At 43.3% G+C, this 26,727-nt stretch overlaps 1 protein-coding gene across 1 annotated transcript in view; it reads right to left on the reverse strand.

Annotated features, from left to right (window-relative positions):
* The window catches only part of RNF217 (ring finger protein 217), a 63,622-nt gene extending 38,198 nt beyond the window's left edge, over window positions 1–25,424 (reverse strand). Inside the window, exon 1 of the mRNA XM_074537865.1 lies at window positions 24,465–25,424. Within this exon, the coding sequence (XP_074393966.1) occupies window positions 24,465–25,100 (636 nt within the window). The 5' untranslated portion in view covers window positions 25,101–25,424. The remainder of the gene's footprint in view (window positions 1–24,464) is intronic.
* Window positions 25,425–26,727: the final 1,303 nt, after the last annotated feature.

Consider the following 26,727-nt stretch of genomic DNA (forward strand, 5'->3'; position numbering starts at 1 on the left):
AAAGAAGAACTTTGAGGACAGCAGAACAAACCAGATACCTGCCCTTTCTCAGCTGGAAAAGACAGGCAGTTGCTCCTGTATGGGAGAACAAAAGACCCCATATTAAAACTGAGCAAGTGCAAGGAGGGAATTCAGAAAAGAAGCAAGGCCCAGGAGACCATCCATGTACCATGATAAATTTAAATAACCAGGGTATCTCAGGAGTGAGCCCTTCTTGGAGAGTCTCTGTAGCATTAAGAAATACTACTGCAAAGTAGCAAAGAAGCAAACACTACTAAAAAGTAGCAAAGAAGCAACACCTTTGTTGTAATGGTGGTGGTTCGTTAGGCTTTCAGCATGGCTATAAAAACATTTCCCATGCCTTTCTTAAAGATGGACAGAAAGTTAACATCTGTAAGATGATCAGAAGCTGGAGCACCTCTCTGATAAAGACAGGCTGAGAAAGTTGTTCAGCCTGCAGAAAAGAAGGCTCCAGGGAAACCCTAGGGCAGCCTCACAGTTCCTAAAAAGGGCCTATAAGAGAGCTGGAGATTTTCTACAACTGCATGGAGTTACAGAACAAGGGGTAATTGGCCTTAAAACAGAAAGAAGGTAGGTTTAGTTCAGGTGTTAGGAGGAAATTCTTTACTGAGAGGGTGGGGAGATACTGGCCCAGCTTGCCCAGAGAAGTTTTTGATGCTCCATCCCACAAAGTCTTGAAGGCCAAGTTGGACCAGGTGCTGGGCAAACTGAACTAGTGGGTAGCATCCTTGCTCACAGCAGAGGGAATTGGATGATCTTTAATGTCCCTCTCAATCCAAACCATCCTACAGTGAAAAAACATGGTCTCAACCTTCACTTGGAATCACCACTTTGGTCTTCATCTGGAGACAAGAAAAATACATGAATGGTGAAAATTTATCCTACAGTTATTTATGTTGAAAAACACAAGACCAAAAGTCCATTCTTCTATTCTGCTATGTAGTAGTCAGGTTCCCCACCAGACATGAAACCTTGAATAGGCTCCTGAGCTCCCATTTGCCAAGCAGTATTTTGTTTATTTCAAATAAAATAGGGCAAATCACTGTATATTTGCACAATCAATTCACTAACCTGTATTACTGAACCTCTAACACAAAGCCAAACAGGTATCATCAGCAATAATCAATCAAGCCTTGGTTTCTCCAACAACAGCTGCTGTTATGTTTTACTGTTGTACCTACAGAAACACTTCACGATGCTTGATATTTTTCCAATAGAAAGTGGTACTTAGCATAAAATAAGAAAAGCTCTCATAATCAAGCAAAGGAGGTAAGAGAAGTATACTCTTGCTTATCTCACTATTACATCCCCAAAGACAACTACAAAACCCGACAGAGTTGGCATGGATGTGGGTGAATAACTAAAAATAGCAAGAACTTTTAACACAAATGTCTCAACTACTCTCTTCATCAACCTGATTGCCTACATTCCCCTGCCCATAGAAAAAGGACACACATTTTAGAGCTGTTCCTAAACTGTCCTGCTTTCCTTCAGGAAGATACCTACAACTAGTTTCCATGCCTTTGCTAGTTTTGAGTGTTTGAGTTTCCTTGTGCATGTATGAATAACCAGTATTTTCATGCTTGACTATCAGACATGAAGCCAAATTGAGCCCTCTTTACATGATGAATTTAATAAAGAAACAGGAGAGTTCATAGGTACAAGCAAAAGGAGAAGAAAATCTGAAAAGTATTTTCTAACTGGCAGGTCATTGTCAGGAGAAATAGTAGACACTTCTTAGATTCAAGGTATAATGTATGACATTAAAATACCATCAGTTGTCTTCCCCTACAAACAAGGTAACCTGTATAAATTTCTTTATGTGATCAAGTTGTTACAAAAGAGCTAAGTCTTGATTTATAAATAATTACTTTGCTCTGCCTTTTAGAAAAGTAACCCATCTCATCATACCAGTACCAATCCACACAGCTGGTTTTGATGAAAAACTGTGCCAATAACAAGGACCATGAAGTGACAGAAATTGGTAACTTTTACATGGCTTCAATGATGGATGCCCATGCTGACCCATTTTCAGGAAAAAATCTAGGAAAGGCTAATGCAGAACAAACTTCCAAGCTTCTCCCCATATGCCACCACTTGGATAAACTGTAGATACTGTGCTGTAACTCCAGTATCACACTACTTCATCAAGTTATTTCTCACGGTGCATTTTATGTTGAAACCACATTTCAATTCACATTCAGTGCAATGACTGATACAGCCACCACAGGGAGCAAACACGCAAGATAAACAAGTGCAAGCAGCACAGCCTTCTCCAGGGAGCTGAGGCAAAAGCTTAAACAGTGATTCTGATCCATACTTGGAGAAGCAGAACTGAAGTGTCATCCCAGCTGGGAGCAAATTACCCAAATCACCAAAGAGTTAAACTCTTACCTAAATACCTCAGCAGAAACCTATAGCACAGAAGAAAAAAATCATCATATGAAAGTTGAAAGTACAATTCTGTCCCACAATTGATGTAATCCTGTAGAGTGCTGCACTCATCTGGTGCACAGTAATTTTTAAACAGCTTAAAAAAAGCCAAGCTGTGAGAGTTACTTCTCCTGATGATCAAACTCTGGCTGTAATTCTGGGGTTGTTACTGTGTCAGGTCAGTCTACCCAAGAATCTGACAGAATAGGGTCCCCACTAAAGCTGGAATTTCAGATTGATTAAAGGACAGTTTGTGTATTGATTGCTGCAGACCTTGTTTGTCAAAAGCAGCTAGAATCTTTATACAATAAACCCATTAGAAACAGCAAAACAAGGGGGGAAGCAGACAATACAGGTGTTGTATACTAGGAAAATCAAACTGTAACTGTGTTTAGAACAATATATTACACTTACACTTTCTCCTAAAGCAGAGAAAACATGAAGCAAGTTCATTTGAATTCCTAAGGGCAGTACTACCTGCTGACAAGGCAATTAACACACCCATTTCTGCATCAGCAGGAGGAGAAACTACAACTTCCTATTTTTAACAAATTCTCTTTATAAACACAAAACAAACCAAACCCACTACTAGTTATCTCATCTACTGTTTATATATGTAAATCTATGTTTAACAGAAAGTATAACATAACACAACCTTTACTACAAACCTTTCACTATTTCAAAATATTGATATGCATTTGACAAAGATGTTGCAAGGTAAGAGCTGTGTTTTGACAGCCTGCTTTTATAATGAAGCAAAAATGAACAAATCTAGAGTAAGTCAAGCGCCTGGGGAGACTCCAGGCTAAAATCTCAGTGATAACAGTGAGGAGGACATTTGATTTGTGCATTGTGATCAGATAAGGCTGTGTAATTCTTGCATGCAGGGAAAAAAAAAAACAACAACAAAACAACAGAAACACCACAAAAAGAACGTTCTTTCTCTGCTTTAAGTTTTTAATCACTTTGAGAATAGCAGCAGTCCCAGATAGAGAATTAATATGGAAAGATGGATAACTGTTGTTAACACTGAATTTGGGTCCCTGCAGTCACCCCTTTTTGGCTGGTTAGATAGAATGACCTAGAACAGAAAAGAAAAAGAGGACTCCTACCCACACAGACTTCTCTTTCTGGATGGTATGCCAGGCTTACCCCTTAACACCAGTTTAACCCAATGGCTCTAGTTAAGTGATCAAACACCTATATGGACCTGAAAGGTTTGGGGTGCAGGTCTAGACAGACCTCTCCCATACCAGCTGTTCCCAGTATCCCTCCCCTGGTCTCAGACCCCTTCAGCCACTTCATCAGGTCACAGTCAGCCAAGACTGACACTATCTCAGACTCCACTATGACAAATGGATAAAAATTTATGGAAGAAGTCAATGCAGCCTTCCCTATTTACTGTCTTCCTTTAGAGAGCAATTGCAAGGCTGCAAGGAGAGAAGTTTCAGTTAGCTAACACATGAGACACAAGTGTTTTTAAATTAAGTTTTCTAACTGATGAAGCAGCTGAATTAATTCCCCCTGTGACACATGATCACTAGTTGACAACCCAAGAGAAAAACAGGAAGCACACAGACAAGGAGAGACTCTTGCAGAGGTAGCAGGCCACCAGTTGTCATACCTGTCATGTCAATCTACACCTTCAGATCAAGTACCAAGCACATCTCATGTTAACTGTGTTTACTTTTAGGAAGCTACAAGCCCAAAACATGCTCAGCAGCTCCTCTCAGTAAAAAAAAAAAAAGCTTAATGGCAAGTACAGGACCAGGTTGGAGGAGTGCACTTGATCACTGCCTCCATGTGAGTCTAAGCAGCAGTGTTTTCTGCACAGGTGCCAGAACTCCTGTTCTCCAGAAAGCAGCCTGTATTTTGTCATAGCTACGTGATTGCCAGGTTTGTGAGTACTAAAGTATATTTTCCCATTCTGCACGAATACTTGAAATGCTCAGCACCATGCATGAAAATCCGTCACTGAGCTTCAGGTCTCAGCCCAGCATCTGCCCTAACACCCATCCCAAAGCCCTCCAGATGGTCTTCATGCTTCCCACTTCTGTAGGCACAACTCCTGCTCTCCTCTCAGCTGTCTCCCTGAAGGATACAAGAGTCTCATCTGTAAAGCCAGAGCAAGAGGAAATGTTATGAAGTAAGTAGGTTTTTCAAGATGAAGAAGTACATGACTTGTAATGAAACAGCTAAAGTAAATAGGTAACCTCAGAAACTCTGGGCCAAGAAGCAGGAAGGAACTCTACCAACAGCTGTCACATACGCTACAAAACATTGTGAAGCAGCTGACCACAAGAGAAAAACAATGAATACTAAAAGATATACTATAAACAGAACATCTCATTACTTGACATACATTGCAAAATGTTTTTATTAAATATGTTTCATTTTTATATTCCAACAGTAAATATGTTACCTTTGGAGAATCCAAGTTAAAATGGTTATAGTAGGAGAAACTCCTTGCAATTAGAAGAAAACCACTACTTTTTATTTCTGAAGGTACTGCCTACCTCTTTACAAACAAAAATAAAATTCAAACTTGTCTCAACATCACCCTCTGCAATAAACCAAAACCAGAGTAATCATGGATTATTGAGTACAAAGGTTTAAAAAATGTTGAACAGGTCATTAGACACCTGGATACTCCACTTCTGCCAGCATTAAACTTTTGTGGGGCTGCAGAAACTGGTTTGTCATACTGAATTTTTATAGAAGCATTTTTGCAGTACCAGAAGGTAAGATTTTCAAATCACCAGAAAGGACTGGGGACCAGAAGATGGACAGGTGAAGTGAGGTGAAGAAGGTATCAAGTCAACTATATGCATCTCCACTTCTGAAGCCATAGACTATAGCAGTAATTGAATCCAATACCAGTTGAGGAAATTCATTAATGATTTCCAAAGCATTCATATAGTCCTCAGTGGGAGAAAAGCTACTAAGTAGGAACTGAAGTAGCACAGGAGTAGAAGTTACAAAGCACAGTAACAGAACACAAGAGGGTTTGTACACAAGAACATAGATCTCCAATTCCAGATTTTGCCAGACCAAAAATAATGGACCAACAGATTTCGTGACAAAGAGACAAGCAGACAAACAGAATGATTGTTAGCAAGGAGGAGAAAACTTTTCAAAACTATCTGATTTACATTTCCTTGATATTTTCATTGAAATGGAAACATCTCACATGATGTCAAACACTGACTTGTCTAGCCAAAATATTAGTTTTGTTTCAGATTTTTAATGGGATAAGAACTATTGTTTTTTAGAAAAACAACCCAATAGTTCTTCTACATCCTCCCACTGTGATTATTCCCTATGGTTAAGCAATCATTGACCACCATTTACCACCAAACAAGCTTCTCTAGAGGCCTGGGTAGCTGCAGTGATTCATGTCAGAAAGGGGAAAGAAGTTGCAGCTTTGATAGCTTGTTTGGGGAGAGGAAGAAGAGAAGAACAGAAAATTCAGGAAAAAGAAGAGGGACCCATATCAGCCTTTCTAGGAAATCCTGCCTTTCCCATAACTTGCATCTTTTCTCTCCTCCAGTTTTCCCCTTGAAAATAACATCCTCTTGCCTGACATTCACGGGGGAAATAAGTCTAGTTTTCAAAATTTTCTGAATCCACCTACTTTTACTGAATTTAATAATACACACACAGAGTGGCTCACCTCTGAACTGTTCCAGTTGCTCCACATTTTCATCATCCAGTGATGACTCTGCACTTGTCAAGTCTCTTTTTAGCCAGCATCAAGCAGCAGAAGCTGCCACTAAAAGCTGCTGCTGTTGCTATGCAGGAAACTGCTGCCCCAAAGCACACTGACTTTCTGTCAGTTTCTTTCAAAATAAAGGCAGGAATATTTGCATTTGTGACTAAAGTAATAATCAGCTGTATTCTTATGCATAGAGTAACCTAATTATAAAGCCATTTTAAATAATAGGTCTTTGGACTCTTCTTTCAATCTGTGCTGAAATACCTGTCTAGTAAAGTATTTTAATGCAACCATGGTAAGAATTATAAAAATTATATAGTAAAACCAAAGAAAACACTCACATATAGTTCAAGGGGAATAGAAAAGTACCTGAGCCCTTCAACTGATCAATGATTCCCCCAAATGATCACTTACATATCATGTTTTCATATGCAGAATAATTATGCAAGTTTTGCACAATAAACAATACATATGAGAAAGTCCAACAAAACTACGCAACTCAAGAAAGCAATAAACATTATTAAAATTAGGAAAAAAATGAAACCCCATACCAGTGCTGATTTCCATACACTTGCAACATTTTGTGTCTCTAAAGCACAAACCGTTATGCTTAAAAGTGCAAAGTTACATTTCAGTTTGATTTCTCATTTGCAAAATTGTAATCAGTAAGAAAGAACAGGACAGCAAGTCTACACAAAGAAAGATAAAACAAATCGTGAAAGCATTTTTTAATGTGCCCCTTCAGCAATTTCTGCACACCAAGCCTCTAAAGAAAATGATTCATTTCTCATAATAGAATATAAATGTCTTGCAAGTAAGAATGTATTTTTCCAGCTTGACTGACCTCAAAGCACAGCCCCTAGTGATTTTGAGTGCCAAAGGTGAGTTCACAAACTGAGTCACTGCACTAAGTGGTCATCTGTGAGAAGTCCCCAGGGTCTCAGCTGGGATCACCCTGGAGGGCTCTAATAGTACCAGGAAGGGGAAAAACTGACAGCACAGTTCTTCTACTTCACTATTACATTATTCTCTCTCATCTCATACTCATGAAAGTTGTAATAATCCTCTACTCCTCAAAAACATTTCTATGTGAGACTATCAGCTTCTGCACACTTTTATGAGCAAGGTGGAAATCAATCCATCACATAGAGAGGAAGAACACATAACCCTTGATCAAAGGGAATAGCTACTTCGAGTAGCAGGCAGTTACCCCATGCTGATCAGCTGCTAGGAAGGTATGTGCCAGGAGAGAGCACATGCCAGGCAGAGCAAATGAAGGGAGCAGGCAGAGCCCTGCAGCCTCAGCTGCAGCCTGCAAGCACCCAGCCTCTCCTCTGCCCTGCATCTCTTCTGCCCCCTGCACCAGAATTCCCACACACCACTCTGCTCTCACTCCTCACCAAGCCAGACAGTCAGCCTTCATCCCCTGCATCAGAAGCCTTACTGGATATCCATTGGATGTCCACTGGAATGCAGGCTGCCCTCAGGACCCTGCTGTGGCACAGCATCCAGAAATAAGGAGCCCTGTCCCATGCAATTTAATCCACCACAGCAAACTCCAGGGGTCTAAAATTGCCAGCATGGACAAAAAGTAGATCTAGTTTTAAGCCCCACAGGACTGGGACACCTCAATGCAGTAAGAATTAGGGAGTTAAGCCACCTAATGAAAAAATCTGCAGCTAATACATGGTGAAAAACTGCAGTTAAATATTTCACTCCCTGTTTACAGCATTTGCAAATATGAAGACAGGCATCCTGCAATACTGAGTTTCTCACTCAGTCACTGAAACACTAAAGATTTTCAGTGAAATAGCCTAAATGTGACTTGTTGGGGTGTGGGTTGAGCAGGGTTTTTTCCTTTTTTTGTTTGGTTTTTTTTTTTTTTTGGGTTGGGTTTTTTTGTTTGTTTTGTTGGTTTGTTTTTTCAACCACAGGAGCAACCAAGTAAGTGAGTTTCTCCAAAGCTCATGCTCGGAATTCTTCAAACTAACTGTTCACTCAGATTTCCCCCACAGATTCAAGTAGGATGGAACATTTCCATCTGGAAGAAACCAAGAAAATCTAGAAGTCTGTGTTAGGACTCTTCAATTCTAACAGCACACAATAAATTGCACGTGTGATGTAAAAATGATAATTTTAATAAATTAAAAATATACTTGCTGAATTCTCAAGGGATTTCACATGATTTTCCTCCTTAGCTATGACAGCAGGCAAATGTCTTAGGATGGGAGACCTTGGATTCACATCCTACATGAGACTAGACATACTGCATATATGCAGCTCTGAATACCATACTACAGAACTACTTTTAAGAAACCCTTGGAAAGACCCATTAAACGGTAAATTTGAATGCAATATAGTAAAGAAAATCAGGCTAACCTGCAGGAATTGCTTGAGCTAAAACGAGAAAAGTGGAACAAAAGCAACAAAAAAAGTCCACAAGAGTGGACTAGAACTTTTATTGAGACCCCACTAAAAGATGGGGCACCACCATTCTACCTGTATTCCAGGAACTTTACATTTACTGATGTGTGCAAATTCAGAGAGCAGAGAGTACCTAACAGCAGGAGTTCAAACACAGAAATCCAAAAGAGAACATGAAAGGAGAAAGGAAGTAATGCAAAATGTATATATTTCCACTTTCACTAGCTGTAACTTAACTTTAGTATGACAATTTAATTATCATCATATTCATATTATTACCATAATCAGTGTAATTGAATTGTTTATAGGTTCAAGGAAATTTCAACAATCAGGCACCAGTTCCCCAAATTACAGTTTTTGTGGGAGGAAAAAAAAAATTGGAATTTTACAAGTTTGCAGCTAGTTTCACATGAAACAATACCAAAAAGCAACATGTTTTTCCCAAAGAGTTACGGCAAAACTGGTTTTCAAAGTAGTCTGAACTGGATCCACAATTAGGCATGATTCCAAGGACTTTTCACTGTGGTCACCACAGGACAAGTATGACTGAACTGCTCTCCTAATTCTGTTTTTTCAGTTTAAAAAAATCCAGAAATCTAGGAGCCATTATTTGTTTTCTTGGGTTTGCACTATGTAATATTAGCACAACTAATTTATCTGTTATACAACCCAAGACATAATATATACAGATAATTTCTCTAAAACCTACACCCCCCCAAAAAAATTCTAAAATGTGAATAAGCAATGAAAACAACAGTATGGCAAAACACTGAATTTCTTGATGCCATGTGATGTGTTCTGTAAGTTGGACAGTGAGAGCTTCTCTGTTATTAAAAAAAGCCCTTTTTTTTTTTTCTGGTCTCATTAGTGCAGCCCTACCTGCCCAGCTGTATTAGTCACATCCTGCCCAAGGACATTTGGACACCTAGATGGCATCAAAATACCTCTTAGTCCATCTAACACAGTATAATATAGGTTTAACTGGAACATTAAAGCTGCAATTGGAGTAAACCTGTCTCTTGTGACATCACACACAGGAACTCGACTGCTTCAGAAAGATTAGATCTTTATCCCAATGCCCTCCTACCCCAACCAAATTCTGTTCCAAGATAGGAGGAGGAAAAAAGGAAGGAAAAGCAGATAAATGAAGTCTTAATCCCACAGTTATTCCATTCTCTTACAGAATGGAATCGAGCTTGACAGGTAAGAAAAGGGAGAACAAAATCCATCTCTTCTGCTACTTCAAGGAGATGGAGGCTGTCTTACAAAACCTTTGGTAAAAGCCAGTACAACAGTTAGATAACAGTACATACTTACATACTTCCAAATTTCACAATCGTTTCACTTTGCAAACAAAATTATTTGTATAATAGAAGCACAAAGCTACTGAGCTCTGTCTTCAAAACCAGCGTGCTGGAATCACAGCTGAGTAACAGAGCAACACAGGCTTGCCCAGAATCTCTGCAAGCCACAGGGAACAACGCTTCCCATGACCACGAACATGCTTTGAACAGTTCAGTCCCCTCTCCAGCAGCGTCCACCTTAGCAAGGAACAGGGAAGCCAGCTGTACATGACTGTGTCATGAAGGTTCAACCAAGTGTCTCAGCTGAACACAACAGAGTGACAACAGCAATGCAAAGCATGGACAGCTCTCAGGGAAATCCACCACCTTCGCTAAAGCTTTCATCAGACAAAAGGATGTGACATATAATTACAAAGATCCTACTGCAAGGAAGTCTCTCTCCTGGGCAATTAAACATTGCCAGGAAGAAAAACAAGACAAACTGTTCAAGTCCACAGAAATAAGAAAAGTTCACAATTGAGTAATTTTCACTTGAATGGCACCGATGAACTATCTATAACGTGACCAAGTTTGTCCTCAATTCTGTAAACCTTTTCAGAGTGCTACTACAAACACCCTGTATGCAAAAGGGCTGCTGTGAAAAGGAAACTGCATTTCAAAAAGCTCCTGGCAGGGGAAAGGAAACTTATCCAGGAAAGGGAAGGAGAAAGAGAGCAAAAGTTGGAAGCTGGTGAGGACAGAGGTCACTCTCCAGGATCTTCACAGCACTCACTAGATAAGCACATATCTTTTGAAGAAGCTCAACTTCCTGCCATAAATAAAGGTTTTATAACCCACTCAATATGTGTCAGCCAGCCATTTACTTCTTTTGATCCATCTTATTACTTGGGCAGTAGCATTGCATTTTTCAGGTGTTTCAACAGATCATTTCACAAGATATACTATTATCTGATTTATTCCAGAGAGAGCTTCCATCAGTTTTTTCCACCATGGCCTACATATACAAAGAAATCCATTAAAACTGTCAGAAATATTTTCGATGTTTCAACACCTGCTGTTGGTGTCAGCATATGCCAGTTATCATGTTTGTGCAAGGTTTGTTCAAATCCAGAAGTAGGCTTGCTGTGATCCAACTGGTGCTCATACTGATTGCAGAGCCAAAATTTGCATCTATCAGTGCTTCCATTAAATTTGTCTTTCCAGACAGACTTCAGTGGTGAACTTGGAGACATGAAATGATATAATCCTGCAGGAGACCAGTTTAGTCTCATATAAACCTAACTTAACAAGAACTGAATAAAAACAATTCTTTCATGTTGCACAGTCTTCAAAGGTGCAAACACATACAGAACATTAAAACATAAGGCATGTATGCGCAGCTACCAAGCCTCTAACTCTACGCAGTATTTATTGATTTTCCCTGTGGATCTAGCTCCTACATAAAGCAGCTATAAAGAGCGCAACAGCTTCAACAAGCTCATCTAGACAGTTTGCAGATGTACTTCATGACAAGTACAGAAACTCAATGTTTATTGCATCTCAGCAGCAAAGCCCTCCCTATGTACACCAGGTCAGGCATGCAGCCAGGCCAGACATCACCATAACCCCCAATAAACCACCTTGCAAGTACCCTAAGATTCCAAAGGACTACCTGGCAGCCAAGATAAGTACTCTAAGAATGCCAAAATCTTTCCAACAAACTTGACAGATAATGGTATATAAAACTAGAAGGGAAAAAAAAAAGAGAAAAAGAGAAAGCAACAACTTAAGAGTGAGATATCAGGAGACAAATCCAGAATGATAATGCTGCAGCCTGTCAACTGAAGCACACAGAAAACTAACAGACAAGGACATTCAACATCCAGCTACTTCCTTCCAGTAATTTACAGCAAATTTGCCCAGGTGGTAATAGTTAGTTTCACAAAAAAAAAAAAAAAGTCTTTTTCAAAACAGACCCCACGCCCAAATCACATGATTTCAGGGATTGTTTTTCAATGTTACATAGCTCCTCCACCTTAACCATCTGTTCTGTTCATTGTTTTAATGTAGAGGCAATCAGTGGAAACTAAAACAATCACTGGTCTTTGCTAAATGCTCTCTCTCACAAGTTTCTTTATACAACAGCCTGCATGCATTCCCTTGGAGAGTTATTTCACAAAGGCATCCTCTATAGCCTAGGTCAACTCGGGTAACACCAATGCAGTCTCTCCTCTGCCAGCAGAGGGAAGGAACTGCTTGAAAATTGCTCTGATTCAGCCAGAACAGTCTAATCAGAAGCTGTCTCAAAAACTCGGGTTTGAAATTTATTTGAGAGCTATTTCTCCTAAAACCAGTGTGAGATGCTTGACTTCACCTTCCATACAAACAAACCAATGCCAGATACAGAGCACTGTTTGAAGCGTGCTGCAAGCAGGTACCCATTGGGCATTACTAAGTATTTTACTGTTTGCAACGGTCAAGAAAAAAACAACCCCAGACAATAAAACTTTTCTACCATTTCCTCACGGGACTCCAGCTTCTCAACAAAGTGCACTGAGAAGCCCAGACAGCCTTACCATCTAACTGAGCCAAATTCAGCACACAGTGGGGCCACAAGGAAAACCCCTTCTTTTGAGAGTACTGAGGGTGCTGGCTTTGCGAACTACTCTGATACCACCCCTTTCTTCATGATTTCAGAGACTGGAAAGATGCTCCCAAATCCCTCTGATAGAGGCTCACACTGATTTCCAGCAATTCATTGCAATTTTTAGAGTTTTGTGCTGTGCCAAAAATTCTTTACAAGCGCCTACCCAAATGACAACCTCTTGCATTTAGACAGAACAGTTATTTCTTCTCCCAGTTCTGCTTACGCTCAAGTAGAGAATTCTGCATCTGCACAACAGCTCTTTCCTCCTTGCAGTCCTCCTTAGTGCCCTTTTTCTTAAACCTGATTTATTGGCTTTACAGCACCTGGTTTGTGGGGGTGAGGGATTACAATGGTGGCCTCAGTAAGAAGCTGTCAGAAGCTTCCTCCATGTCCCTGGTGGCTCTAAAGACGGATATGCAGCTTGCCAAGGCTGGGCCCATCAGAAATTGTGCTAACACCTCTGGGGTAATAGTTTTAAACAAGAGAAAAAGAAGTTGTTGTGAAGATGCAATTGTGGCCAGAGAAGAGCAGAGCGAGGACATGTGGGAGGAACAGCCCTGCAGACACCAAGGTCAGTGCAGGAGGGGCAGGAGGTGCTCCAGGCACCAGAGCTGGGATTTCTCTGCAGCCCATGGTGAGTCAGGCTGTGCCCCTGCAGCCCATGGAGCTCCACAGCAATGCAGAAATCCACCTGCAGCCCACGGAGGAGATCCATGCTGGAGCAGGTGGATGCCTGAGAGGAGGCTGTGACCTGGTGGGAGACCCATGGAGAGAGGGGCCCCTGCTGCAGCAGCTTGTCCCTGGGGGACTGCACCCTGTGGAGGTACGACCCATGCTGCAGCAGTCTGAGGAGGATTGTTCCTGTGAGATGGACTCAGGTTGAAGAAGTTAGCAGAGAACTGTCTCTTGTGGGAGGGATCCCACGATGCAGCAGGGGAAGGGTTCCTCTCCCTGAGTAGGGGGAGAAACTCCTGATGCGATGAACTGACCAAAATCCCCATTTCCAGTCTCCTAGTTCCCTTGGGTAGGAGGTGGATCTGGGAAGGAGGAAGGGGTGGGGAGATGATAGTTTAAGGGTTTATTTTGCTATTATCCTGTTCTGATTTTGTTAGCAATAAATTTAATTAATATCTCTAATTTGATTCAGTTTTTCCCATGATGGTATCTGGTGAATGATCTCTCTCTGTCCTTATCTCAACCCATGAACCCCAAGTATTTTCTCTCTCTCTCCTGTCCAGAGGAGGACAGAGAGTGGCTTTGGTCGGTGTCTGGCATCTGGCCAGCATCCACCCACTACACCGAGACTCCAAATGAAGCCTTACCTCATACAAGTGCCCCACTGCTCTCCTCTCTGTACTAGAACCTCAAATTGCATTCAGGATTTTAGTGGTTTCATCATTATCAGCCATTTACATCATCTGCCATCATTCACCGAGATCTGCTGTCTCCTCCTAACATTCCAACACCTGGACATGCTCATACTTGAAAAATAAAAATAATCAAAGACCTCTTCCTTGCTCCTTCTTTTCATCATAAGGATAGATAAAATTCTCCTACATGGGCACTCAATACAGAAGCACAACAATAAGCTAGTATCGTAAAGCTCATTGTCTGGTGCCAGTTCATTACTGATGCAATGAAATGGGACTCCTGCTCTCCTCTCCTTTCTCCAAACATCTCAAAGCTGCTCACTAAAAATCGTGCTTCTAGCCTGTGAAAGCTGTAGTCACAGCCCAGTGCACATGCTAGAACTTTTCTAAAAATCTAGATTAATTTTAAAAAGAGGCTTAAAATTTTTATGGGTCAAAAGCAGTACACCTACAGAAACAAAAAAATCAATTAGAGTGGAAAAGAATATGCTGGAATAGTCATTATTTTGATTGTCTTCAACAGAAACATTAGGCATTTTACTTATACCAAGTAAAGTCATACTTTACTTGGTATAAGTATAAGCCTATACTGTATGACCAAGCTCAAAAGAACCTTCACTATCAAAATTTAATTACGCATACCAGTTCTTCCATGACACCACCATACATTGCTCTGTTGTATATTTTTAAATATCATATTCAATACCAATGCACATTTTGTGTTTTTGCAGAAAAAAAAATCCCAAACAAAACAAAACACCAAAAACCACCAAAAAACACTAAAACCCCCATCCCCATCCACCAAAAAAAAAACCCCAACAAAACATAACCCACATGATAAAACCGCCAAATTCTTCTATAATTTTAAGTTCTGCATCTTATCATTTGTTATTCAAACAGATTAGGAACAACAAGAGACTTCCTTTGAGAGCGCTGTGGTGCAGAAAAAAAATTCTCTCAAGAAAATAACAACCATACTTGGCATTGCTTGGCTGCAGCAAACTAAAGCTGTCGAAACAAGCAAGATCAAGAGATCTTCAAGGTTCCTCATTTGCAACAGTATTCACATGAAAAATTTCACTTGTAAGACTATCTTCAGCATAATCTATGTTACAAAACACATGAGGATGCTTTAGAATTCAGCTAGTTGAAAGCTCATATGCAATGATGCCACAGGCAGTGGAGACAGGACCAGTGGATACCAGCCTGGGCTTGACTGGGCACCTCAGAGCTGGGAGCCGCTTGAGTCACTCCCTGGACCCTGCCTGTCCAAGAGCTGTGGGTGCAGATGCACCTTAGGCACTGGATAAGCTGCAACTTCCGTCTGGATTGTGAAAGAGGAAATGATGCAGCAGAAGGACCAAACTGCAGTTTTGATTCCACTGAGCTCAAATGAAAACCCCCATCTGCCACATTTGTGAACATGTCAATTTCAAATGTTTTGGTTTGACAGCTGCCACAGTTGCCAAAATAAACTGTTCAACTTAGCACTTTATTCAGTACCAACTTGCGGTGAAATAAACATTTGTATATTGTGCATAACACAATTAGAAGCTGAGTATGAATAAAAGAAGCAAAAATGACTGTGAAAGGTTACTTTTTAAACCAGATCTTTTTTTCTGATGATGGATCAAATGATGCACAAATAGTAGGCAACAAGTAGCAGACTGGGGTAAGCAGCACTGCTAGCTAAAATCACTGTATACCATCACCTTTAGACAAGTTTCCTTTTCTTGACATGGAGAGAAAATAGAATGAGATCCAGAACTCATTTTAGATCCTTAATTTACCAGAAGTGATAGTCTGGCCTTGTCTGACAACCTGTCATGGCTTGGGTGAGGTTCTCATGAAGCATTACATTCTGGGATAATTCAGGTAGGATCTGATGAGTGGCTTTCACTGAAAGAACAACAAATCAAGCCTTGACATGAAATACCTACTTTGCTGAGACAAAAGCACTCAGCGATGTCCATCAGTAACAGCTGCGCCTCACTGCAAGGAAGATTTATATCTTACTGGGATTTATATCTTATATCTGACTGGGAAGATGCTAGTAATTTAAAATAAAGTAAGAATTCCAAATAATGTCTTGAAAGAATTTATATCTTCAGAAGCTTGAAAATTACTCTCTAAATGTTACTGAGCAATACAACAAAAGCAAGGCTGAATTTACTTTCCGTTGTACAAATGAATTTCTGAGTCTGCTTGATTTCCACTTCCCTTATGTAAGACAAATGGGGACCACCAGATAAATGCATACTTTGAAATATCCAGATTTTAATATTGTATTGCACTTTGGCCACTTTGAGGCCTAGGTGCACCTGTATATGTCAATATGCATAAATTCTAACAAAAACAACACTTAGACTGAACTCTAGTGTGTCACAACTCCTTTTCTAACCTCCGTATAGATCTGTTCATCACAGAAAAACATACTAACATGTACATTTTGTAGTTGGTATGCAACACTAGGAATCTAAATACTGTGAGCTATCATCGCTCTTTTGCAGATCCATCCATTCCAAAAAAGTCCAAAGTTGCACATTCTTTCCATTTTTAACCTGCATGCTAATGCCATAAAGTTACTAAACAGTTTCCAAGCTACTGCACAACTGATCCGCACATGCATGTAGAAAAGCACTGAGCAATTTATATGCTTGCTCCTGTGAGGCTTCTAAGGGGACAAATTTTACACTGCACAAGTGCACTGGAATGGAGAGGCATAAGATATCCTTTCCCCAGCTAACACTCCCATAGTGAGCAACATTAAAATGGCTGAAAGGTTAAGAAGCCCCTCCCCACATTTCCTTGCCCCCCTACAGCAGCAATAGTACTGACTGTAGTGAAGGACACTATATTCTTTTTGCCTCTGCAGGGAAATGGCACCTCACAGGCACTCTGTAATCGTGTCACAGATGGGATGCTTTACCTACCTACTCCACCCACCCTGCTGCCCATGGGGTATAGAAGTCTTCCAGAAGCTCAGTAGAACACTAACCCATTATTTTCATGGAAGTTCTATACTTTAAACTGAGTTTAGAACCCTTACTATTTTTTTTTCTTTTTTAAAGCTACATTTATTTCCTGCCTACCTCCATCCAACAGGAAACCATTAAAAGAGCAAGTCCCATTTCACTTTCTGGCTACCATTTACCAGAATATCTGGCCAGTACTCAGCTGCAGCTTTTAATAGAGGCCAAGGATCCACCCTACTTGGAGGTCACCAACCTTCACAATTCCCTTTTGTTTTGTGAAAGCTTACCCTGAGCAAGTCCACCTTCTGGAGCAATCCAATTCCTACACAATCATCATGCCCTTCCCATCCCAGCAATCTTCTTCTCCCTTTTCTTCCTTCCTTGTATTGTGTGAGCCACCCCACAGAGCCATGTCACAGCTGAAACAGTTTGGATGGGACTTCCCTTTCCTAAAAGCTAAAGGGACAGAGTCACTCAGATCCCCATCCCACACCCCAAGCTGATACACCACCATTCCTACAAGATCAGGAAGCCAAACTAAGTAAATCAGAGAGGCACCTGCCTTTGCTGCCATCCATATCATGTTAGTGGTAGAAAACAATACACAATGGCATCAGGATGACTAAGCTTGAAAAAATAAAACTTTGCCCTTTCTATTTTCCAGTACAAGATCTTATATTGTTCGTGCTGTACTTAATAAAAACATCACTGTGGAAAATTAGTGCTCTGCAGTCTACTTAGCACGCTTGGAAGTGTGACAGACTTGGAAATTTCTTTACCTTTTCATGGACTTCTAATCTAGAAACTGCACAGCCTTTCTCACAATTAAATAAGTAAATGAGAGCAACAGCATATCCCAACAAGCCTGTCAATGAAAATATACATCAATCTCAAATCAAAGCAGTGAGGCAGCATCTAAGGTAAATAATTGGATGTTCTAAGGACTTGAACATGGAACCTAAGCCATTTCAGGTTTAATTCAAAATCTGGCCTAAAATACTGTTAAACTTCTGACCTTCCACACTGAAATCCATAAAATTTTCTTCTGAGTAAAGCCTTGAATTTTTCACCCTAATTTTAACTTCCAAGTAAAATTAATTTCTTTGCCTTACCAAAAATTTTTCAAGTACTTAAAAAGGGACTCAAAAATTAAACAGCCTTTTCATGACAAGGCAAATTTGTCACTTTTTCCAGTACAGAAAAAGTACTATTTGGCTAACAAAACCCTATAGACAAGGACTTTTTTACTTTTAAAATATAATTAATCAAGAAAATACTTTAAAAAAAGGAGCAAGAGAAACATAAGCACAAGCAGATAAAGCATACAGAAAGACAGATAAACCTGTGTGGCTAAGTAATGTACTTCTTCAGGGGGAAGCCTCCAGTTTGAATTCTTTTAAAGAAATTACATCCCTTACACCTCTTAATCATTTTGACAATGTACTGACATCCTGGCCATTTAAAATACATACTTTCCTCGAGCCTGGCTGGTTTAGACAGCAGGAAGCAAGATATTTGTACAAGAAGAAAAGAGGAATGAAGGGCCAAGAGGCCCCAGAGCAGTTGGAAGAAAAGTTGCTCTGGGTGGTGAAGCAGTTATGGGGCAGAGGTGAGCTGAAGGCCTTCCCAATCCTCATTTAACTCCTTCATTTCTTTTTGTTTGGGCAACTAAACACCAACAGTTCCCTTTTCAATTCATTTAGTTTTACATTCCCTGGACTGATTTCATACCTGTGCCTGGTAGCTCCTGTGAACAGCTGGTGGGGGCAGTGGGAGGGAGGGCTGGCAGCAGATGATCTCCTGATGGCTCAGCCTGTCAGTGGTCCCCAAAGCCAACACCACCCACAGACCAGTGAGGTGCAACACACTGGCTGTGAGACACAGCTGACAAAGAGGGCTTCTGCTTCACAGAAATAACACATTTTCATATTAGGTCTCAGCCCCAACTAAAACAAAACTGGTTCTCCATCTCCCACTGCATTTTCCCATTCATAGGAAAACCTTACACCTCAATCAACTTTACTATCAGCATCAGCCAACTCATGGTATCACCATAGCACCCACCATTTACCCTTACCACTCAGTACCAGCATCAACAATTTCATGATGCCATTCATCCTCCCCTCAGGAACTGAGACCTTTCTCCATCAGCAAAACCCTTCCTGCAGCTGTTCAAACATGACACCATCTATTCTAGCCTCAGTATCTCAGATCCCAGAGTTTTACTGAAAATGTTCTTTGCTGTAAGAACAGCTACTCTCTTCCGCTTCACTTCATAACAGCATGGCTAAGAAAGGACAGCCACAACTCCAGCTCTACACCTGCCAAAGACTTACCCAAACAAGAGGAAGTCACAGCTAGCCACAAAGAGTAAGTAAGCTTGAAGCTACTCCTGCACAGGGAACTAACATACCACGTGCAGTGCCCATATGCTGACAGAGTACCTAGGCCTACACCCAGTGGGAACCAAGCAACATTATCATTCAAGAACATTGCTCAAAACTAGTTTTCTTTAAAATTAATTTCAAAGCATATTCATCAACGCTGAATTCTGTAAACTGTTCCAAACTTAAGTTTTGGCACAAACTGGATTCACCAAGAAGCATTCAAGATGGACTTAAATTCTGCCATGTATCTTGTCAACTTGAAAGAGTTGAGAGAAGTAACTCACAATCTTAGAGGGACCTGGGTAACATCCTGAACTGTGACATCTGCCTATGCAGCAGCAGTTTCAAACTGGTACTGTATACAACGCATGAGGAGAACACTACAGACTTTCAGAAGCTGCTTGCTGAAAATGTCAGAGTAGTTTAGGTGCTCCTGGAGCCTATAGGCTGCTTGCATCTGATAGACCAAGTCTATCGGCCTTCTTCTCCTCAGAAGCACAGCCAGCTTACAGTGGCTGAGGCTGCTGATTTGGTTTAGAAAGCCTGCAAACCAGCAGGTTCTTTTCTCCTCCTGCACCTCTCTTCCTCCTTTGGAAACTTCTGCATTCTTGCAATGTCAGCTGGAGGGGTGGTCGCTCACCCTGCCACGACCTCCTGGCAGGCAGTGTGCAGCTGTCCCAGCAACTCGGTAGCTGGTGTTAGAGCAAGATTTTAGATTAATTACCCTTGCAAACACAGAGCTGCTTCTGCACTGAATGACAGTGGCCCTTCTGAGCTCTGGTTTGACTCAGGGCACAAGCAGCTCATTAACCATCAGATGATTCAGCACTTGGTGCCCACATTTCTGCTGGCTGGTTTTCATCAGCAGACTTCAGCTTTGAAGATGTATCATTTATATGATACCATCAGACACCTGACGAGACACAGGTGTCAAGGCCCTCCAGCTCCAAGCCAGTGCTAGTTTTATGTGATGCAGACTGCTCTCCAATTTTACTCTTCACTATGCAGGTTTATAATCACATTCCCCACAAAAATCCTGATGTAACAGTCAGCAGATTTTTTTTCTCCAACTCGTTCAGAAAGAAATCATGCACAGAAAAGAGTGGGGTCAAAAAAAAGATCTCAGGTCATAGACAAAGACTGAGGTCCTGAGCAGAGGAAGGATGATCTCCACATTTCACGGTCAGAAGAAAGAAGGATTTTTGTCCTACCAAAGCTAAACATGCACAAAACGCTGTCAGATGCAGTCCTTCCCCACCCCCAACCACTCCTTCTGATTTACTCATGGCTACTAATCTCATTAGAGTTCCTATAATTAAAGCACCATAAAATCTGATGAAGAATACAGTATGGTGTTTAAATTAACTCACCCAAAGTCTTTTACTATAAGAATGACTACTCCCAACAGCATTACAAGATTTACAAAATAAAGCTTCACTAATGAGCACAGCATCAAAACTGGATTATCAAGTTTCCCTATTTGCATGTAGAAAAAGCAGGCACCGAGGTTTCTATAAAACTTTTGCAGCCATTTTATAGGAAAAGTGAAATGCTCCCTCTTTCATAAAAATACAAGCAGCCCAGAGTGGTTAGGCAGCGAATCACTTTTTTAGCAAACCTTGGTATACTCACTTTCTGAAATAATTTGGGTCTGGTGCCATGTTTAATGAAGAGAAAGATGGGAAGTGAAGGAGGTGAAGGAGATACAGATGTAATATTACACCTGCGAGATTAAGTGTCCTGGTTCTTGCTTCCCTATCCCAAGTTTGTATCCTGGATGACAGCGCAGAAACCCACAGCTTCCAGCGGAATGGGAAATGGTTCTTCCACACTTTTGATCTCAACCTCACTCAACACATACCTGAGAGTCCATGGAGGGAGAACCCTGGCCCTTCAGACAATCACACTCTTGAACCTCACCCATTTAGCATAACAAACAACAGCTCTGGGCTGCATCAGTTCCTGGGGACAGGGCTTGCTGAGACCTGACTCAGGCTCTGTGGGATCCACAACAGATCCTGAGCTCCACACAACCTCTTCCACAACAACCCATACCCATCAATTACATCATCAATTTCTTTGAGTCCAAACAAATGGTCACAGAACTTTTTTGTGAATTGTAGATCAACTGGTCATACTCAGACCCCAAAGAGCTCCAAGTACTCTGTGACTATCAGGATGTGAGACAGAAGTGCTAAATGGAGGCAGAAGTAATGTCACATGATTTCCCAAAGTCAGGCTCCAGATCAGCCTGGGCATTCCAGGCTTGTCTGCTAAGCTTCTGCTCCAGTCACTAAATCTTTGAAAGGGATTATGCAGCAAGGTGCCAGTGATAAGACTGGACTTGACCTCTAAGGACCTTCAGACATTACCCTCATTTTCCAGCACGATGAGCAACTACTCTGCAGTTGGAGTATTTTCATCTGGCATTTCTTTTAAGAAAGCCTAAAACTTTGGTTGATTTTTCTTATCTATAAAGGGCTTGAAGGCAGAAGTTCTGATGCTTTTATATATCTGCATAGAAGAAAGCATGGTGCATTAACAGAGTTTTTACTTTGCTACTCCATTAAACATCATTTCAGGAATCACAATGAAGCTATCATGAAGAACACAACTTTTTCCAGTGAGAGAACACACACAGACATCAAAGACTACACAAATTATTTTAAGTGCTATACTTCTGCCAATATATTCCACATTTTCATCATGAGAGACCACTCCTCCAGAGATGTAGAGTCAGCCAGGGCAGAGATTACTATTTCTCTGACAAGAAAACCAGATCTAAACTATTCACAATGCTGCTTGGCTATTTTTCAATTGTTTTTTGTTTGTTTTCAATTTTACGAACATTCTTAAATCGGGCTAATCAGATCCAAAATGTAAGACCTTTCAACATTTTTAAACAAAAACAGCTTTTCAGCATTTATACCTTTTGAACATCTCAATTTTTTTTAATTTCCTACAAAAAATGCAAAGTCTCAAAGATGAAAGGTAACTTGATTTCTAACCTATACTGGCTTTTCACTCATTCTTCCCAAAAATTCTTCTAACATAACTGACACAGAGATGTCTTTCTCTCTCTCCAGAATGACTCACAGGGTCCTTCCACTGCACAAAGGAAGGCGAGATCACTTCTTGTTCTTCTTGAAGAAATATCGCTTTCTTGTCCTTTTCAAAAAGGAAGATAAGGGAAGAACACATTGGACTGTTGTTGCATTTTGTTTCACTTTTCCCTAACAAATTTATCAAGCAGCTAAAATTCTGCCTGGTCATAAACACATCTGTAACAACATGTCCACAGAAGTGCTCTGTGAATCTCACTCCTCAGGATCAGCATCCCTGCCCCACCTTTAAAGCACAGCAGCTAAGTATCCATATGGCCATGTGCCATATGTGTGCCTTCCTTTCCCCAGCTGCTGGGACCAGCTTTGCAGGTGCTGAGCAATCCTAGCGGCCTCCTTGGAGGGCATCCCTGCATACACATCCAACACCTGGCCAATGCTAAACCCACTCCATAGCACAAATACCCACTTCCTAGCCAGCCAGCTATTTCAGCCACCAAGCTGCTGCTTCCTCCTCCCAGAGTTCAGCCTCAACCGGGCAGAAGAGTTCTTCAGTATGGCTTTAGACACCAGATCATGTAAGTTCCATTACATCGCTGTAAACTGCAGGCACCTGGAAGACATGGGGAAGATCACCCTGACATCACAACACTTGTCAATTTCCAGCTTAAATGAAAGGCAATACTCTGACATATGACCTCAGTGGTAGACAGCAAAGCAGTACAAATGTGCACTGACAATATAATCTAAAAACTTAGTGAGAGTTTGCAGTCTACCACTTATCTACAAATCAAATCATTCTGTGCATGAAGTCTCAAGAAGGCTTATTAAGTGTTCCTGAGTTTCAGTGTTACAGGAAACACACAAAACATTAACTCTGACCATCCAATCCATCAGTTCCCAAGTAAAGCCCTTCGCTATTATCTAAACATATCCAAACAAGATCATAAAAATGCTACTGAGTTTACTATTAGCCAAAACAAATACTACCAGCACCAGCAAATGCTACATAGGCTACCAGGGCCCAGAGAGGAGCAACTTGCACTTCACGTGCAATTTCCAAGCAGTGAAATGTACTCTGGTCAGAAGAGGCCTGTCAACTATTTATGGATTGCAGGAGTAGCTGTAATCATCCATTCATTCCCTACACATACAGCCCAGTAGGAGCACAAACTGACCCAGCACCGCACCAAGCCCCAAACAGGTGAAAAAATTCATTCCCCCAACAAACTATCACATTTCCACCAGGCACATCCTAAAAGCTTCTGCTGAATAAAAGCATAAAGGTGGTACGCAACAGGTTTAGTTGATTTTGTTTTTCCCACACACACACACATACTTCTCCCATTGTTCTTCGTGTTTAGGGTATGACTACACTAGCAGCAGAAACACACAAATATTCAGTGAGCTAAACTAACTACAGAAAGAGCAAAGACAGAGCTTAGTTATAAAGCTAATTTCGGCTTGAAATAGCAGTTCTGACTGACAAAACAGTGATGAACATGTAAGCACCCTATATGCCAGCTATCTACCAGGATGACCAGTTGCCTGCTCAGGATAGAAAAGTTGTTTTCAACTTTTTTCCTCCAAAGAAGTTATTGTGTACTGTTGTTAACTGCAATTGTTCACCAACAGTCACACACACACTATTTTAAGCTAGCACAACTGCTGCAACATCAAACGCAGTGTCCTGCGAGGAGCAGGCCGAGCGGCTGCACCGAGGGCCCGACCATCGAGCGGCAGCGGGCAAAGCCCCGGCCCCAGGAGCCGCTTCCGAGGCGGCTGCCAGCGCTCCCGAACTCCGCTCCTTATCACTCCTTGGCCGCCTCTTACAAGAAAACCGGTGCCGCCGGTCAGGTAACAGCAGGAGTTTGAGATTTCAAAGCGAAAATTCTTATAAAGACGGCCAGAGCCTAAAAACGCATTAGCGACCAGCCGCGTACGAACGCGGAGAGCAGCGCTTCGGGAACGGGCGGTCGCTGACTCCGCAGCCCACACGCAGGTGGCGGCCGAACGCGTTCCGTACGGGACGGGAAAGGCTCGCTCTCCCTCCGCACCTCACGGCCCAGCCCCGCTCGCCGGGCTGCCCGAGCATGCTGCGGCTACAGTCCCCCCAGCACACCCCGGCTGCGCCCGCTGGGAAGTACCTGGGAGCTGAGGTACCGCCGGAGGCACTCCTCGCACACCGCCTTCTTGCAGCAGGACAGGGGCTTGATGGGCTTCTCCTCCAGGCACACGCGGCAGCTCAGCACCAGCAGCGGCCCGAACTCGCCCGCGATCAGCCCAGAGAAGGGCTCGGGCAGCAGGTACAAGTCCACCACCTCGATGCTACCGCCGGACGACAGCGGGTCGTCGCCCGACACCACCCCGCGCCGCGCGGGGGGCTGCCCCACGCCCAGGCCGCCGCGGGGGGAGCCGGGGGCCGCCGCCGGCCGGTCGTTCTCCACGCAGTAGACGGTGCAGTACACGTGCCGCCGGGGGGGGCGGCGGCGGCCGCTGCCTCCCTCCGGCCCCTCCTCCGCCGGGGCCGCCGGCTCCCCCGAGCCCGGCGGCTGCTCCGGCCCGGCCGCCGCCTCCGCCTCCTCTTCGGCTCCTCGCCGCTCCGGGCCGGCGGCGGCCGGCGGCAGGTCACCGCCTTGCCCCGGCCCGGCCGCCCCGCCGCCCGGGACCGCCTCTCGCGGCGAAGGCGGCTCGTCCGGGCCGGGCTCTCGCGGGTCCCCGACCGGGCTCGGCGGCGCGGCGGCCGCCCGCGAGGTGCTCAGCGAGCTCTGCTGTTCCCCCATCGCAGCCCGCCGCCGCTCCTTCCCATCCAGCCGCCTCCCGGCCCCGCTTCTGCTTCCGGGTCCCAAGCCCCGCTGCGCCGAACCCCGCGCTGCCCGCCCGCGGGAGCTGGCCGCCGCCGCCCGGTCTCCCCGCCGAGGGGCTGCGGGCGCGGAGGAGGGAGCGGCGGCAGCGGCGGGCGCCGCTCCGGTCAACGCCGCCCGCGGGGTGCCGGCCCGAGCCCGACCCCCATGCCGGGGAGGACGCGGGCAGCCTCCCCTGGTGCCGCGGGGCAGCGCGCCCGGCCGCGCCCCGCAGCCGCCCCGGCCCGCCCCGCGCGTCACCGCCCCCCGCCCGCGGCGGCCGCCCCGCCGGGCGCGCCCGCCTCCCCGGGCCGGCCCGCCCCCGCCCCCGCCCGCGCTGACGCAGCTGCTCGGCTGCGCCCCTCGTTCCGCCGTAAACACTGCGTGGCTGCTCCCACGGCCGCGCCCGGCATCGGCACCGCCAGGCGTTGACCTGGGCCCCAGGTTCCTTCCGACGTGTGCCGGTACCTGCGGCCCGGCCGCAGCGTAATGTCCTCTGAGTACATGATGAGCGTCCGATTAAAAATCAGCCCCGAAGGAAAAAATTGTGGTGAGCATCATCGACTCCGCTGTGAGAGCCACGCACTAACATCAAGGCAATAGAGTGACATTCACAAAAATAATTCAAACTTAGCAACACGAATACCCCCACAGGTCCGAAACGATATTTGCTTCTTCAGGTACTGACGAGGATTAGGGGGATGCATGGACATTCTGCTCCAGAGCTGGTCAGTATGCCAGTGCCTCTGCTTGAAGATGGTATCTCCAGGCCTTGATGTCATCATTTACATCATCACATAGGGAAGATGTCATGGAACTGATGCTGCAGCAACCTTAACATGGATTGTGCAGTTTCCATCCCGAACTTTGTGTTCCTCCGTGGTTAATTAGATGCTCTGCTTGAGAGGACATGGCGTTTGGCTTAACTAGAGTGAGAGGAGGAGGTCTGCAGGTCGGGAGATGACAATCAGGGACATCATGGCTGTCTGCATGTCGTACCCTCAAGCCCAGTGAGCTCATGATCTGGGGCTCACGCAGGGAGCAGCTCCGTGCGTTTGCCTGGCTCTGTGTTTGAGCTCAGCAGCGCAGCTGCTCAGCTGCAGTGTCCCACAGTCAGGGCATTGAGGACACTGTATGCAGCCAGTTCATCTTTTGGTTCCTGTGTGGCACTGAAGTACACGTGCACTCTGGGATGGAGCTGAGCCTCTCAGAAAGTCACACAGAGTGGCTGCTGAAGGCTGGCACTGGAGGCACCGCAGGCTCTGTGGAGCAACTGACAACAGCTGCTGGCTTGGAGGGGCTCTTGGTCTTGAAAATACTGTATTTCTTGCAGACCCAATCAGATGTGAGAGTCAGTGGGTATGAATTTGTGCAATGTCCAACTATAGTTACTCTTCCAGGAAAACAATGTAGAGGAATTATTTCTTTTAAACAATATGTGTAAATTTTCTTACTTGAGCCTTTAGGCATTATGATCCCAAAGCTTACTTTGAAAATACCAAGTGTAGAACTTCTAATGATTGAATAAACATTATAATTTCCTTCAGGCCTACCACTTAAGAACTTG

The sequence above is a fragment of the Zonotrichia albicollis genome, chromosome 3 (assembly GCF_047830755.1).
Source record: "Zonotrichia albicollis isolate bZonAlb1 chromosome 3, bZonAlb1.hap1, whole genome shotgun sequence".
NCBI classification, from domain to species: domain Eukaryota; kingdom Metazoa; phylum Chordata; class Aves; order Passeriformes; family Passerellidae; genus Zonotrichia; species Zonotrichia albicollis.